This window comes from Aethalodelphis obliquidens, unplaced genomic scaffold (genome assembly GCF_003676395.1).
Source record: "Aethalodelphis obliquidens isolate GAN/ISIS:26980383/991018 unplaced genomic scaffold, ASM367639v1 scaffold50, whole genome shotgun sequence".
NCBI lineage: Eukaryota > Metazoa > Chordata > Mammalia > Artiodactyla > Delphinidae > Aethalodelphis > Aethalodelphis obliquidens.
The window spans coordinates 5,725,301-5,739,734 of record NW_020837994.1 but is presented as its reverse complement, the minus strand read 5'-3'; the positions used below and the strand labels follow the sequence as shown (position 1 = coordinate 5,739,734).

General features: G+C 49.7%; 1 protein-coding gene across 1 annotated transcript in view; it reads left to right on the top strand.

Annotated features, from left to right (window-relative positions):
• TENM4 (teneurin transmembrane protein 4) overlaps positions 1–14,434 on the top strand; it is a 742,958-nt gene that overhangs the window by 496,329 nt on the left and 232,195 nt on the right. The window contains exon 10 of the mRNA XM_027083511.1: positions 8,382–8,637. Coding sequence (XP_026939312.1) covers positions 8,382–8,637 — 256 coding nt within the window. The remainder of the gene's footprint in view (positions 1–8,381; positions 8,638–14,434) is intronic.

The following is a 14,434-nucleotide window of genomic DNA, read 5'->3' as shown; positions in this document are numbered from 1 at the left end:
GTGCTGACTATACCTCTCTCTGGCAGAGACTCCTGACTCTGCTCTTTCCTCAACTGTCTGGTGAAGACAGCAGGGTGTCCCTCACCCACACCCCACCCTAGGAGAGCATTCGTTGCTGGATGAGGAATCCTGAGTGCGTTGTAATGAAGCCTGGGCGTTCTGGTTCACTCCTGTGACTACTCTAACATCTGGCTTTAAAAGGCTGGAAGTTGGGGTGAGCCCTCTGAACACACTTAAAGCTGCCCCTCTGGCTCCAGGTCCTTGCAGGGGGGCTCCAGCCTCTCCCTCTGCTCCCCCCACAGCTCTCCACTCCGAGTGCCCAGGTGTCCCTTAGGGGCCTGCATCCCTCAGCCTGTGGGCCTTTGCCGGTGCCAGCTCCCTGCTCCCTTCCCTTCGTATACCTTCACCCTGTCTCTCCCTCGGTACCCAGTTCAAGGTCTCGCTCTTCCTAGAAGTTTCCCCAGACCACTCTAACTGTAACCCATTATAGCCTCGTGGGATGAGGCTACTGCCTGAGACACTGCCCTGAAGCAGGGCTTCAGAGGATGGGGCCGGGGGTGACCTCAACCTCTTCCCCCTTCCTCCTTCCAGTGTCCTGCTGTGCTAACAATTAGCCAGACCTCTCTGGAAGCCAGGGGCCAAGGGAGCACAGGTGATGGCAGCCCTTACCAGTCACCTCCTGTGACAGAGAGCGAGTGAAACTGGGGATGGGGGTGGAAGCAAACAGGGAATAAAATTGTGTATTATTAGCTATTTACCCATCCTAGACTAATTAGGACTAGGCTAACCACTGACTGGATGGCATACCCTTTAGGATCACCTTTAAGATGACCGGTTCCTGTGCATGGCATGCAGCTGTCTTCCCTGGCCCCCTCCTGCCTGCCAAACACCAGGTGTGCTCTCCAGTCATTGGAACAACCAAAAAACAGCCCCTTCCGCATTTCCAGACGGCCCTATTTGGAAAACCACTGCACTGTACAGTGGGGCTTTTGCATTAGTTTAAGGCATTGTCCCTTCATTGCTGTTTCTCACATACAAGCACTTTAACAGTCTGAATTCACTCAAAGTGCTGCCCTAAGTGAACGAGGGAGCAGAAAAGCCACACTGTGACCTCAGGGTGTCCTTTTTTACTCCCCATCAAGAGCACTGGGAGAGTAGCCTCAGGAAGCTCCAGCCTGCTGCCCCAGCCCCTGTGGGCCCTCCCTGTTTAGAGGCCCTGCACACGGGCCATGACACAGAACCAACAGCACAGCAGTGAAAGTGAACAGAAAGCATGTGTTCAGGGAGAGAACGGATGGGCAGAGAAAACACACAAATGCAGCCCCTGGCCTCGTGCTCAGACCAGTGGTTCCCATTCGGACGCCACTGTTCTTATTCCTTCTGAGGCAATAAGAATAACGCTGATAGCTCTCTCTCTTACACAGGACCCTCCAGTGTGTGAGGTGCTTTCATAGACATTTGACAAGAAACCAAAACTCAGGTTCAGTAAATTGTCCGAGATTATATATAGCTTGGAGGAGGCAGAGCGGAGGCTGGAAGTCAAGCCGTCAGATCCCGGCTGCCGACTGTGGTGACAGAGAGCTCTCTGGCTTCTCTAGATTGGTCGAGGAGGCCAAGGTTCATTAGCTGAGCTCTCAGCACCGCTACTGCCCCATCCCGAGTTAGTGGTAGCCGATGGCATTTTAGTGGAAGCCAAATCACTCTTTCTCTTGGCATTCTCAGGCAGCTGGAGTATTTGTGTTTTATGATAATTAAATACCATCATCCTTCATATCTGACAATCTTTAGGGCCCGATTAATGACTGCAGCGCACGCTTGGTCGTCGTTAACTCTGCGGCCAGGAGACCTTTCGGCGCCTGGCGGCCGTTTCACGGGGTTGGAGGTGGACGCCCAGCCTGGCACCCTTTCTCAGAGCCAGTGCCGGCCTAGATCGCAGAGCTGTTGACACGTTCAGATTCTTTGCCCGAGCCAAAGCTCTGGAAGTTTATGTCTTTTTCTCATGAATGTGCTCTTATAAAAGGGTAACGACGCGCTCCACTGGAGTCTCGCTAGCAGTCAAGCGTCCCACAGGCAGTCTGGGTCCTGCCTGCAGCCTGCCCCCACCTGGTTCATTCTCCACATGGCCGCCAGGAATCTGCCTCAAACACTGGTGTGATCATGGCCCTCCCGCCTCAGAGCCCATCGGAGCGCCCTCCCACCCTCCCGATAAAGGCCAAGTTCTTTTGTTTGGCATCTCCAGGCGACCACCACCCAGACCTGCTCCCAGTGTCTCCACCTGGCCTCCTGCCACTGCCCCTCACAGCCATCCCACAGTAGTTAGAGAAATGCCCAAGCCGGCCTCACGTTCACTCTCTTCTTCTCTCTCTCTGTCGACTCTGGACCCCCACACATGCCTCATCCAATGCTTAGAATAGCCTTTAGACACAGGGCACATGTCGCTTGCCATGAACCCTGCCCCGAGCCTGACAGTCAAGCTGGCAGCCCTCACTGTGCTCCGTTGAGCTCCAGCGGGGCTGCAGTGTAAGGCTAACGAGGATTCTGGGAGCCAGCGCTTGTGGACCGCTCGCCGTGTGATGGGCATCAGTGTGGGCACTTTCCCCGCGTCCACTCCCTCCGTGTACGTAAAGCAGGGTGGTTAAGAGTGCGGGCTCGGGGGCCAGATGCTTGAGTTCAGGTTCTGGCTCCATCTCTCAGTGGTTTAGGAATCTTGGGCAAAGTTCCTAGCCTTTCTGTACATTAGTTTCCTCATCTATAAATTGGGGAGTAATAATAACTAGTACCTTCTTTATAGGGGTGTTATAAGGATTAAATAAACCATTCGGAACCAGTCACATAGAGAGTACTCAATAAATGTTAACTATTATCATCTCATCATAATTACTATCTTGTGTAGTATCTATTGGTGTGTCTTATTTTTACTAAATTGTGAGCAGCTCAAAGTCAGAGACCATATTTCTTTCATCTCTAGATCTGTTTATTCATTTGATGATAGCCCTTCCTTTTATTACATTACTACTGTATACTTATTTTATAGGTGAGGAATTAGAAGCTCAGAGAACTTGAGTGACTCGCCTCAAATCATGTAGCTTGTCAGAGACAGAGCCAAGGTTGAACTTAGGTCTGGGAGGCTCCTGAGCTCCGCTCTGGTACTCCTTTTACATCTGTCCCCCAAACACCAGCTATTTGTCAAGGCCGGGGCTCATCCTTAAAACTCCCCAAGTCCCTGCACACAACACAGGGCTGTTCTATTGCTGATTGATTGAACAACCTCAGGGGCCCTCTCCTTAGGGTACGCCCTGAACCCAGGACAGAGCAGCACCCTGGTTTGCTCTGAGATGCTTACCTAACGCAGAAAGGGGCCCTACTCTTTGAGGACATGGAGACCCCGTGTGTCCGGTTTAGTGCTGCGTGGCAGGCTGCAGCCATTCTCACTGCTTCTGATCTGCACGTCGAGCTACAAGCACCTTCCCGAGACCAGGGCTCCTGAAAGCCAATGGGGTTGTCCAGAGTGGGATTCACCTGTAAAAGAAGAGGACCACGTTTCTGCCCGGCGTGTTCCTACTCTTTCTCTCTCCAGGTTTTTTGCTTTGGCGCCCCTATTGGAAATGCTGTAGAGTAATCGTCACGGTGACAGTTCAGCACTTTATGCCTTATCCATTCAGCATGGCTTTACCATAACCGTGGAATTAATAGTTACTTTTTTTTTTTTTTTGCATTACTGTGTTTCAGGCACTATGCTAAGAACCTTATATATATGTGTGTATATATATATATATATATATATATATATATATATGATCTCACTTACTTCTCATAATGGCTCTGTAAGATGGGCGTTATCTCCATTTAATGATAAGAAAACTGAAGCTCCAGAGAAGTTAAGTATCTTGATCAAGGTCACACAGCTTATAAGTGGCAAAGCCAAACCTTAAACCCAGGGCTGTCTGACATCAAAGCCTAGTCTCCTTCTATCACCTACTGCTCTGCCCAGCCCACTGAAGAAGCCTCACTATGATCCCAGTTCAGGGAGATGCAGCCCAGAGGCATTTGGTATTCAGGATTTTTGTGCATATAAAATGAAAAACGTCTGAGGTGTTGGAGGGAACCAGCAACTGTAAATATACGTGAGAACTGGTAGGAAGCAAAAACCTTCCTGGAAAACCGGGCTTGCAAAACTCAGATAAGCAAGTGGCCTTTACTGACAGAGGTGTGCAATGTAACAGTAAAAATGACTCATACCTGGGCTTGATTCAGAGAGATACTTAGTGGCTGTATCTGCGAAAAGAGGGTATAAATTAGAATTACACCACAGCTTTGCAAATGTACCAGTGCTTACTCCCAGGTAGCAGAAGAGAAGCCATTGCTTGTGCAGACAAGAGGTCCACCTACCTGCTTTGTTCTCCCTTCTCTGCCCCCCACATTCCATACATATTTACCGGTGAATTGGGGTGAATGGCGCTGGGGCCCTTCCCCTCAGGGCACAGTAGGGGCTCACTCGGTATTTGGCACTTGAGCAAAGGATATCCTCCAGAAAGTGGTGACGCAGGAATGAGTGCACCCTTCACAGGTGCACAGACCAAGGACCAGGAAGGTGATGTGAATTACTGGAGGCCACCCAGCCAGTGAGTAGGAACCACAAGAGAGTTCTTCTCTCTCTTAGGCCATCACTGTCTCATTCACCATTGTATTCCCAACACCCAGCTTACAGGTCCTGGCACAGAAAGGGGATTCAGTACATGCTGAATGAGTGAATTGGTTCTGAACTCCCTCTAAAGATGAGAGTACAAATTGGGGAGGATAAGGGGAAAAAAGAAGGCCTCTCCTCTGTCTTCCCTCCTGGCCATAGGAGCAGAAAGGAGTCTCCGTTCAGACCAGAGAAAACATTTGCTCCTTGGGAAGGCCATGTCTTTTTTGGGGTTGTGAGTGCACTCCCATTGCTGAGCCCCCAAACACAGAGCCTTTCCCTGGGAAACCTGGGAGACATCAGAATCCCCTTTCCTACTGTTCTCAGAATGGAAGGGAAAGAGAGAGCCCAGCTGAAGCATCTGGGACTCTGGTTCCAGGCAAGTAAGTAAAGGGCTGTATGGACCCATGGCCTAGAGAGCCCAGGTGGCCTGCTGTCATTTTTGGCATACAAAAACCCTCCCCACCAGCCTTACCCTTCTGGACAGATTGCCCAGACCACTCACAAGAGCCACTTGCTCAAGAAACCTACATTGAGCATCTGCTTCATCTAGGACCTGTGATCAACAGCACAGAGGGAACAGGGATTTTTATACCTACTAGAGGAGGCAAGGTGGGGACATAAGTATGCATGCTCTGGGGGAGACAGAAAAGGTGAGCCGTCTAGGTTACCTGCTGTGTTAGCATTCAGTGGAGGAAAAGAGAACTTTGGAGGAGGGTAGATCAAGGAAGGCTTTCTGGAAGAGGTGGCAATTGAGCTGAGCTTCAAAAATAGAACGGATTTGGACCAGGACATTCCTTATCCCCATAGGAGAATTTCCTTTTAGACGCTTATGCTTAAAATCCCATCATTTCAGGACTCTTGGCAGTGCTATCAAGCCAGAGTCGGGCATCCTACTTAGCCACAAAGCAAGTGTCTGTAGGCTTGCAGGTCAGCCTGTCCTGACCCAGACCTCAGATGCTTGCTCTCTTCACTGAGGGTCTTTTTCTTGCCTTTGGCCATGGACTGAGACGGTCAAGCAGGTATCTGTGTTTTATGCAAAGGCACCATGGTTTGGTAGACAGAATTCAGGCTGTGGGTTAGTAAGGACCACTCACTAGTTTTGTAAGCCTCAGCTTCCTCGTCTGTAAAATGGGAATGATAATCATGCCGCCCTCTAGGAGCTGCTGTGAGCATTAGAAAGGTTCAGGCTGTGAAAGCACACTTAGTATGTGCTCAAATACATGGCAGCAACTGTTAATACCAATTAGGTAAAATGCCATGGGAAGGTTGACTCCTAGCGATGGGCCGGGGCAAGGACTAGGTCACCCTTCTCTGCCGGCCTCCTGATAACCACTGGACAGTAGTGACCTGGACTGAAAGGCCAGGGGTAAGGAGGGACCCTCAATCAACCCAGGAGGCCGCTTCTGCTGCTGGCTTCTTTTCCAGGCTCCACATGTCTCCATTAAAATGCTGCCTGAGGACAGGTGGACCAAACAAATGACCCTTGCATATTCTCGCTTTCTCCCTGGTCCAAGGCTGTCCGTTCTCTGCCTGTTCTACTGGCTCCCAGGTTCTCTCCCTTCCCATCAAGGGGCATCTCTGTTGGCAGGTCTTCTGGTCCAGGACCACAGCATGGTACATCTTCAGAGGGTACCATTCATATTCTGTGGCCTTCCTGGAGACCATCTTCATTGGAGTGGCAATGTTAGCCACTCTGTGGCCCAGCAGATCTCTTGGCCTCTGAGAGAAAGGTGTGGAGTGTACAGGGAGGGAGCTGATGAGAGATGAGGCTGGAAAGCCAGGCGTGGATCAAATTCTAAAGGGCTTGGTAGATCCCATGTGGCCTTTATCCTGAAAATGGTTCGTAGGAAGGAAGTGATTTGCTCACATGGGTTTCTGTTTCTTTTTCCCTTCTATTGCTACCCAGCCCCACTCCCACCAGATTTGCTTTATAACTCGTTGGCATAAAAGACTGGGTTACATAAAAAGCAGAGAGCGACGTATCTTCCACTAAAAGTAGCCGTAACACTGATAGTGCCTCACGCTTGATTGTGCTTGATGGTTTCCAGAAGGCTGTCTGCTGAGCCAAGGAAGAGCACAGCCTTTGGAATATCATACCTGTCTTGATTTGGATCCCATATTCACTGACTCTCAGTCCTCTCTGTGAAATACAGGGTTCTCGAGAGGAACAAGTGATGTGGAATACTTTGTAAACTGTGAACTTGAGAAATGTTTCCTTCCCATTGATTGCCTCATTTGATATCACTGTAGCTCTGTGGTTCCCTTAATAAACTCTTTCCCCCATTTTACAGATGATAAAACTGAGGCTCAAAGAGGTAACGTGACATGTGCATGGTTGTCTTAGTCTTAGGCCTTTTTTTTCTTTTTCTTCTTTTTTAAATCTTTATTGGAGTATAGTTGATTTACAATGTTGTGTTAGTTTCAGGTATACAGCAAAGTGAATCAGTTATACATATACATATATCCACTCTGTTTTAGATTCTTTTCCCATATAGGTCATTACAGAGTACTGAGTAGAGTTCCCTGTGCTATACAGTAGGTCCTTATTAGTTATCTATTTTATATATAGTAGTGTGTATGGGTCAATCTCAAATGTAAGTTGGTACAACCATTATGGAGAACAGTATGGAGGTTCCTTAAACAACTAAGTATAGAACTACCATATGATCCAGCAATTCCACTCCTGGGCATATATCCATAGAAAACCATAATTAGAAAAGATACATGCACCCCAGTGTTCATTGCAGCAGTACTTACAATAGCCAAGACACGGAAGCAGCCTAAATGTCCATCAGCAGAGGAATGGATAAAGAAGGTGTCGTGCATATAAATATATTTAATAGATATAAATAAAATTTGTATCTTAATTCTCTCACCTGTAAAATGGAGATACAGACAGTACCTGCTTTGTAGCGGGTCGTGAGGATGAGCTGAATTAACACAGGTAGAGGGCTCGGAATAGTGCCTGGCACATAGTAAGGGCTCAAGAGATGTTAGTGGTGGTTTTTAATCCCCCCCAGACTCATTCCCTTTAGTCAAAAGTCACCTGAGGCCATCACTGTCTGTGTGACCTAAAGTTTCACCACTGCCTCCAAGTACACAGGCCACAGCGCCCTTCCTGGCTTTACGTGTTCTCAGATTTATCACCATCTCGGTAAACTGTGTATTAACTTACCTTGTATTTTTCACTTGCTGTGTACCATTGTGTGTAATTGGTGATGCTCACATTTTAGCCCACGTCTGAATCACCTGGAGCGTTTGTGGAATCAGATTAATGGACCCCACCCAAGATTCATGGCTCAGTAACTCTGGGGCAGGGCCCAAGAATTTTCATTTCGAAACAATTCCCAGGTGATGTTGAAGTTACTGATTCTAGCCATACCCTAAAAGTACCAAAGAAACAGCAGGAAGCTGATGACATGGGAGGCTAGTCTTTTTTTTTTTTTTTTTTTTTAATCTTATTATCTCTCGTACGAAAATGTCAGCTCAGTGGGGACAGGAGTTTTGTCTGCTTTTCTCCTTGATGTATCTCAGCAGCTAGAAGAGCAGGTGCTCAATAAGTGCCTGTCGGGTACCTGTGTATTGACCGCCTGACCGTGTCCGGTTTGCCAGTGCCTGCGGCTGGCCCGGCTGCTGCCGCGCGGTCCCCGTGGGGTCGTCCCCGCCCCGCTGACTGCGCGTGTTTGTGCCCTAGATCCCCCGGGTGGCCTTCAGAACCACCCTCGGCTCCGGACACCGCCGCTGCCGCTCTCGCACGCCCACACCCCTAACCAGCACCACGCGGCCTCCGTTAGCTCCCTGAACCGGGGCAACTTCACTCCGAGGAGCAACCCAAGCCCGGCCCCCACGGATCACTCGCTCTCCGGAGAGCCCGCGTCCGGGAGCGCGCAGGAGCCGGCCCACGCCCAGGACAACTGGCTGCTCAACAGCAACATCCCGCTGGAGACCAGGTGCGGGGCGCGGGAAGGCCGCGGGGTGTGGGATGGCCGGGCTGAGACCCTCGGGCTCTGGAGGGGCCCCGCTGTGTGCCCGCCCCCTGGCCCGGCCCGGGCGGCTGGGGTCTGGGCCGCAGCGTAGGGATACGAGGAGGGCGGTGGGATGGTGTAGGGGAGAGAGAGCTGGGGCTTGGGAATCAAGCAGCCCTGAAGTTCAGGGCGAACCTGCTGCTTACTGAAGGTATGACCTTGCTCAACTTGCTGACCCCCTTTGTGCCTCACTTTAATACCCCACGGGGATGCTGCTCACTGGAGAAGGCTGTTGTAACAGTAGATGAGAGCTGATGTGTGTGAGCAGGGCTGTCACGTGGCAGAGAGCAGGCTCCCAGCGTTTGATTTGGGCCCACACCTCTGCTTTTCCCTAGCGCGACTTGGTCACCCTCCGCCTGGCGTGGACTTGCCTGGCCTGCGGTGGGTGCTCGGTGGCTGCCATCGCCCCTCACCTCCTCTCCTCCTCTCCTTCTGGCCTAGCCCCTCTATACCCAAAGCCCTAATAATCCCTAACATTGATACATTTGAGTTTTAGTTACAAGGGCTTTCATATGTGGGATATGATAGAATCCTCACAACTTTAGGGAATAGGTATTACTATTGTGATCCCACTTAAGAGACTTGGAAGCTGAGACTCAAAAAGGCTAGGCAGTCCGTGCACGGCTGAGATTTGAACCCAGGTGGCCCAGCTTCCGGGTGCAGTGCTGTCTCCCTACACCACCAACCGTATCCTCCTGGCCTGGACCCCTCTGCCTCTCCCTTCTTCCAGCCTCCTTGAATGCTTTCGGCTCAGGGATTTCAGTCCCCCCCTGTTAATAGCCTTCTTCCTTCCCTTTGCTAAGCCACTATTTTTCCCAAACAGAAGGGATTTTTTTAAGGTTATAAAAACCATACAAACCCACTGGAGAAAACACAGAAAGATATGAAGACGAAAGGTAGATGTACCCATAATCCTACCACTCTGAGATAAGCTCGTTTGGCTTTGGGGGACATAGCCTTTTCCTATTTTCTCTAAACTGAGGATGAAGTGTCCCAGGCTGGACATTTGGAAGCTCTTTCTCAAAGAGAAAGTAGTTCTCAAAGTAGTGGGAAACAAAGATTTTCTCAAACTCCTGTTCCTTATCTGGGAAGAGGACAAAAGTCATACCACATTTGAGGAAGTGAAATTAATCTGCACGTGGAAGGCGTACCCATCTGACTCTGCCTGGCACATGACGGTGATATTCCCACACTGAGCTAGTGGGTCCAGTGAGAGAAAATCAACATCCTTTTGTGCCATTTTACTCCTGTAGAATCATTTTTCCAAAAGCAAATTTCTCACAGATGTGGCCCAACCTGCCCCCGGTCTCTTAATTAATATGTCTCTGTTGACAGTCTTCAAGATCATGTGTGACTTTTCCCTGCGTGCCTCCTTTGCTCTCTTCACGGACACAGTCAGATAATTGTATGTCTTCCTACCCAGAGTAGCTTAATTAGATCTCCATTATTTCCAAAGTGCTTATTGAATGACAGCACATGGTTGGTTGAAAGAAGCCAGCAAGTAATCAATGGTTCTGATTCCCGGCATGGAGCGTGGCAGCTACTCCCTCTGCTTAGATGTTCATTTTTTCTCACATAGGATCAAAGTAGGTGGTTCTCGTCCCGGGGCGGAGCGACCCTTCTGCGGCCTCCCAGTCTCCCGAGATTCTGAGCCAAGGAGCTGCGGCTGCCTTTCCTTGTTGTCGGCCATTGTGCTTTTTCTATGTCCTGTTTTCTTCTTCCCCTGCTGCTAGAAAGGGTATTCTGGGGCTTGGGAAAAAAAAAAAAAAAAAAGTAGGTGGTTCTCCAGGTTTTTCGAGGGAAAGGAAGATAAAGGACCAGCAGCAGGGACGTTCTCCTGATGGTTAGTTTGAGACGTGAATGTGGTCCCAGCTTAAGTCTCTTGCCTCATTAGCCAGTGCCCACGTGCCTATCTGACCCTCTCTTCTCCCACATCCATTGCTCAAACCACATGGAACTTTGTTTTCTCTTTTCTTATACTTTATCATTCAACTCATGTTCTGTAGAGCAGTTAGGAAATGGAAATAAGCAAGAAAAGAAAGTCACCCATATCTACCACCAAATGGTAATCATGGTTAACACGTTGGTGTATACTCATGTTTATATAACATTTTCTTGCTTTTCTAAATCCATTCACATATATAACATGATTATGTAAATGTAATATTCAGTATATGTGTGTCTATGTGAGTGTACATATATGTGTATTTATCAGTATTCCATCAAATCCCCAGGCCTTTCATGCCCCTGTGCCTTTGCACATACTCTTTGCACAACTCTGCCAGAGTCACCTTCCTCCTCACTTCTTGGTCTAGCAAAGTCCTTGAAGACCCAGATGAAATGTTTGAGGAAGGTTTCTGCTGTGACCTCAGAGTTCTGTGCATCTAAAGATAGCCTAAAACTGGGCTTCCCTGGTGGCGCAGTGGTTGAGAGTCCACTTGCCCATGCAGGTCCGGGAAGATCCCACATGCCGCAGAGCGGCTGGGCCCGTGAGCCATGGCCGCTGAGCCTGCGCGTCCGGAGCCTGTGCTCCACAGTGGGAGAGGCCACAGCAGTGAGAGGCCCGCGTACCGCAAAAAAAAAAAAAAAGCCTGAAACTGGGAGAGGTGCCTGATACAGTGGATAAAACAATCAGAATTCTAGATCTTCATACCAACTGGTTGACAGCACAAAACTAACAAGGTATAGTTTAAGAGGGATCAGTGTCAAGTCTGGCAGATAGAATCAAAAGTAATTGTGATCAGCTCGGTGAGGTGGGAAGGATGTGGGCTTTAGATCAGGTGGATGTGGATTCCTACCTTGGCTGTAGTGCTTACTAGCTGGACAGCCTCCTTGACGTCTCTAAACCTTGATGTCGCCATCTGTAAATTGGGTTAAGAATTCGTGCCTGTTGGGTTGGGAGTAAATGAAATGTATGAGAAACACACAGCACAGTGCCCGGCATTAAAATACATGCTATAAAAGCCGTTTCCACTTTTGCCATATATATCTGCTCCCCATACCAACCCTGTGAAGAAAAAAGTCATTCAAAAATATTTATTAAGCTCCTACTCACTAGAAGAATTGAGAGGAAATCACAGGTTCTATCTCTTGTCTGCTTGGAAGAAGTGAGTTTGGCCCTGATGTTCTGAGGGCATCAGTGATGGTCCACTCACTGTAGCGAGTTGTTCAAAGCACAGATTACAGGGTCAGACACACCCTATGCTCAGACCCCCCACCCCCACCCCAGTGCTCACTAGCTGTGGACCTAGATCTTATAAGTCTTCGTCTCTAAAAGGGAGAAAATATTAGCAAATTCCTGTTCTGATGATCTATTGCCACATAACAAACTACCCAAAACTTAGTGGTTTAAAAAACACCAGTTGATTGTACTTCATAGTGTGAATCAGCAGTTCAGGAAGAGCTCAGCTGGGCTGGTCTTCTGCTCCACGTGGGATAGACTGGGGTCAATCAGTGGTATTTGGCTCTTGGCTGGTCTGGTCTGAAGGATCCAAGATGGCTTCACTCACGTGCCTGACACCTTGGGGGAGACAGCTGGAAAGCTGGGCTCGGTAGGGCCCCTCTCCTTCTGATGTGGTCTCAGGGTCTCTCCACATGGCCTTCCCTGCAGGGAACTGTACTTTGTCCTCAGCAGCTCAAGGCTCCACTGCACTGAGACAAGAAGCCGTTGATCCTCCTAAACGGCTTGGCCTGGAACTGGCACGGTGTCACTTTTGCCATATTCTGTTGGTCAAAGCAGTCACAGGCCAGCCAGCTTCAAGGGAGGGACAGTAGACCCCACTTCTCAAAGGGAGAGGTGCCAAGAATTTTCATCCACCTTGAATCTACCAAACTGCCTCCTAAGGTTGTTGGAGCGATTACATAAAATAACGCCTGCACATGTCTTAGCACACCGTACGTGCTCAACTGCTTATCATGTAGTACTTGTTGTCCAGTAAATATTCACGCAGTGCCTACTGTGTGCCTGAGACATTTAAGAGAATAGACTCTTGCAGTAGGATAGAGATAAGCACAGGAGATGTGTTCTAATTGCCTCGGGATCCCCAGCACACAACACAGCCTTGCCACCTGCTGGGGACTTGACAGATACTAACACACAGGTGAAATGAATGAGTGAATGAATGATGGAACAAATGAATGGATACATATACTCACCTGAGACTTGAGTGGGGCACAGAGAAGACTTCCCAACGGACCTGGTGCTGTGTGACTGTGTCGAAAAGCAGGTTTCCCCAGGGAGAGGCAGGAAGGAAAGGAGGGCCTGGAGAGGCACAGCCTGAGCAGAGCCCTAGAAGCCCCAGAGAGCAGGGCCTGTTTGAGACCGTTGTCCTAAACAGCTTTGCCAAGCGCCACCAGAACAGGGGGCCTCCTGATGCCAGAGAAACAGCCACAGACCCTTCCCTAATTGCCACACTGAGTTTCTGTTGAGAGTCTAAAATAAATAGCTGAGCAAACACCATAACAGCTGGTAGAATGACCAGGGGGGAATTCAGTTGCATGCTGGCAGGAAAAGGAAGGCTAGCAGAAGGACGAAGGAGAGAGAGGGCCTGGTTAACCCACTCCTTTCTCTGCCCCCGCTGTGCCTCTGACACTCCCCCCAGGGTGACTGAGTCCCCCAAGGAGGAGATCGAGTCTACCTGTGCTCCCCAGAGCTGGGGTGTGATATTGCTTTAAGCCCTGCAGGTGCATCTGTGGTCCATTCTGGTGGGAGCCATGTGTTCAGGGTCCCCTAAAACCTGATCCACTTCTTTCACACTCTGCAGCATCAGACGCGTAATTGATTCCACAGGGACTGCCTGATTAATAAACCATCAGGCTCCTGTCGGATGAAGGGGAAGCTGGAGCAGAAGGCTGCCAGACCTCAGCTCTAACTCATGTGATCTCAGGCCTGGTTTGGGAGCCTGGGGGCCACTTTGTGGTCATACTCAATTTGGGGAACAGCTCTGCCCACCCTCAGGGATGGGAGACTATCCCGTGGTCTCCAGCCCTGACGCGCTTCCCAGAATGGCACACGGTGTCTGCTGGTGCGCCAGGCCAGCCCCTGAGCATCGCAGGGAACTGGGAAGGACGGTCGTCCCTGTCATTGGTGATTCCGTCACAGACATGCATAAGGTACAGCCACTGCCACATAAGAAGCTGGAGGTCTAGGGAGGGAGGCAGACCCATAGATGAATGAATGGGGACAGGGCTGTCTGGATGGTGCTGTGAGAGGAGAGGAGAGGGTGTGGCTCCCTCGGCTTGGAAGCCTCAAATAACAATCATAACAAACACTCAGAGAGCCCTTGCTGGGTGCTCTGATGAGCTCCCAACCAAGGAAGCTCATTAGAGACTCAGGGCCCAGGGTTTTTACTGGGGGCTGGTCACACGGACATCACCTGCCTGGCAAGTACCCCAAATCCAGACTCCCAGAAGGAAAGCAGGTGTTCAGCATAAACCATATTGTTTGTACAAATAAAACTCAGTGAGTCAGCCCCTCTTATTAGTTGATGGTGGGAACCCTCCTGCACCCGGAGCTCCCAGACACCAGCCAAGGGCCAACCTTATAAGCAGGCCTTTCGAAGGCTAGCAGTCAGGACTGCTATCTTAACGCTTCTGCACAGAAAGGTAGTCTCGTTATCCTCCTCGCTTTAGAGGTGAAGAATCTGAAGAACAGAGCGCTTAAGCCACTTGCCTAAGGAGCCGCAGTCAGCAAATGGCAGGGCCAGGAGCCGTGCCCAGGCCA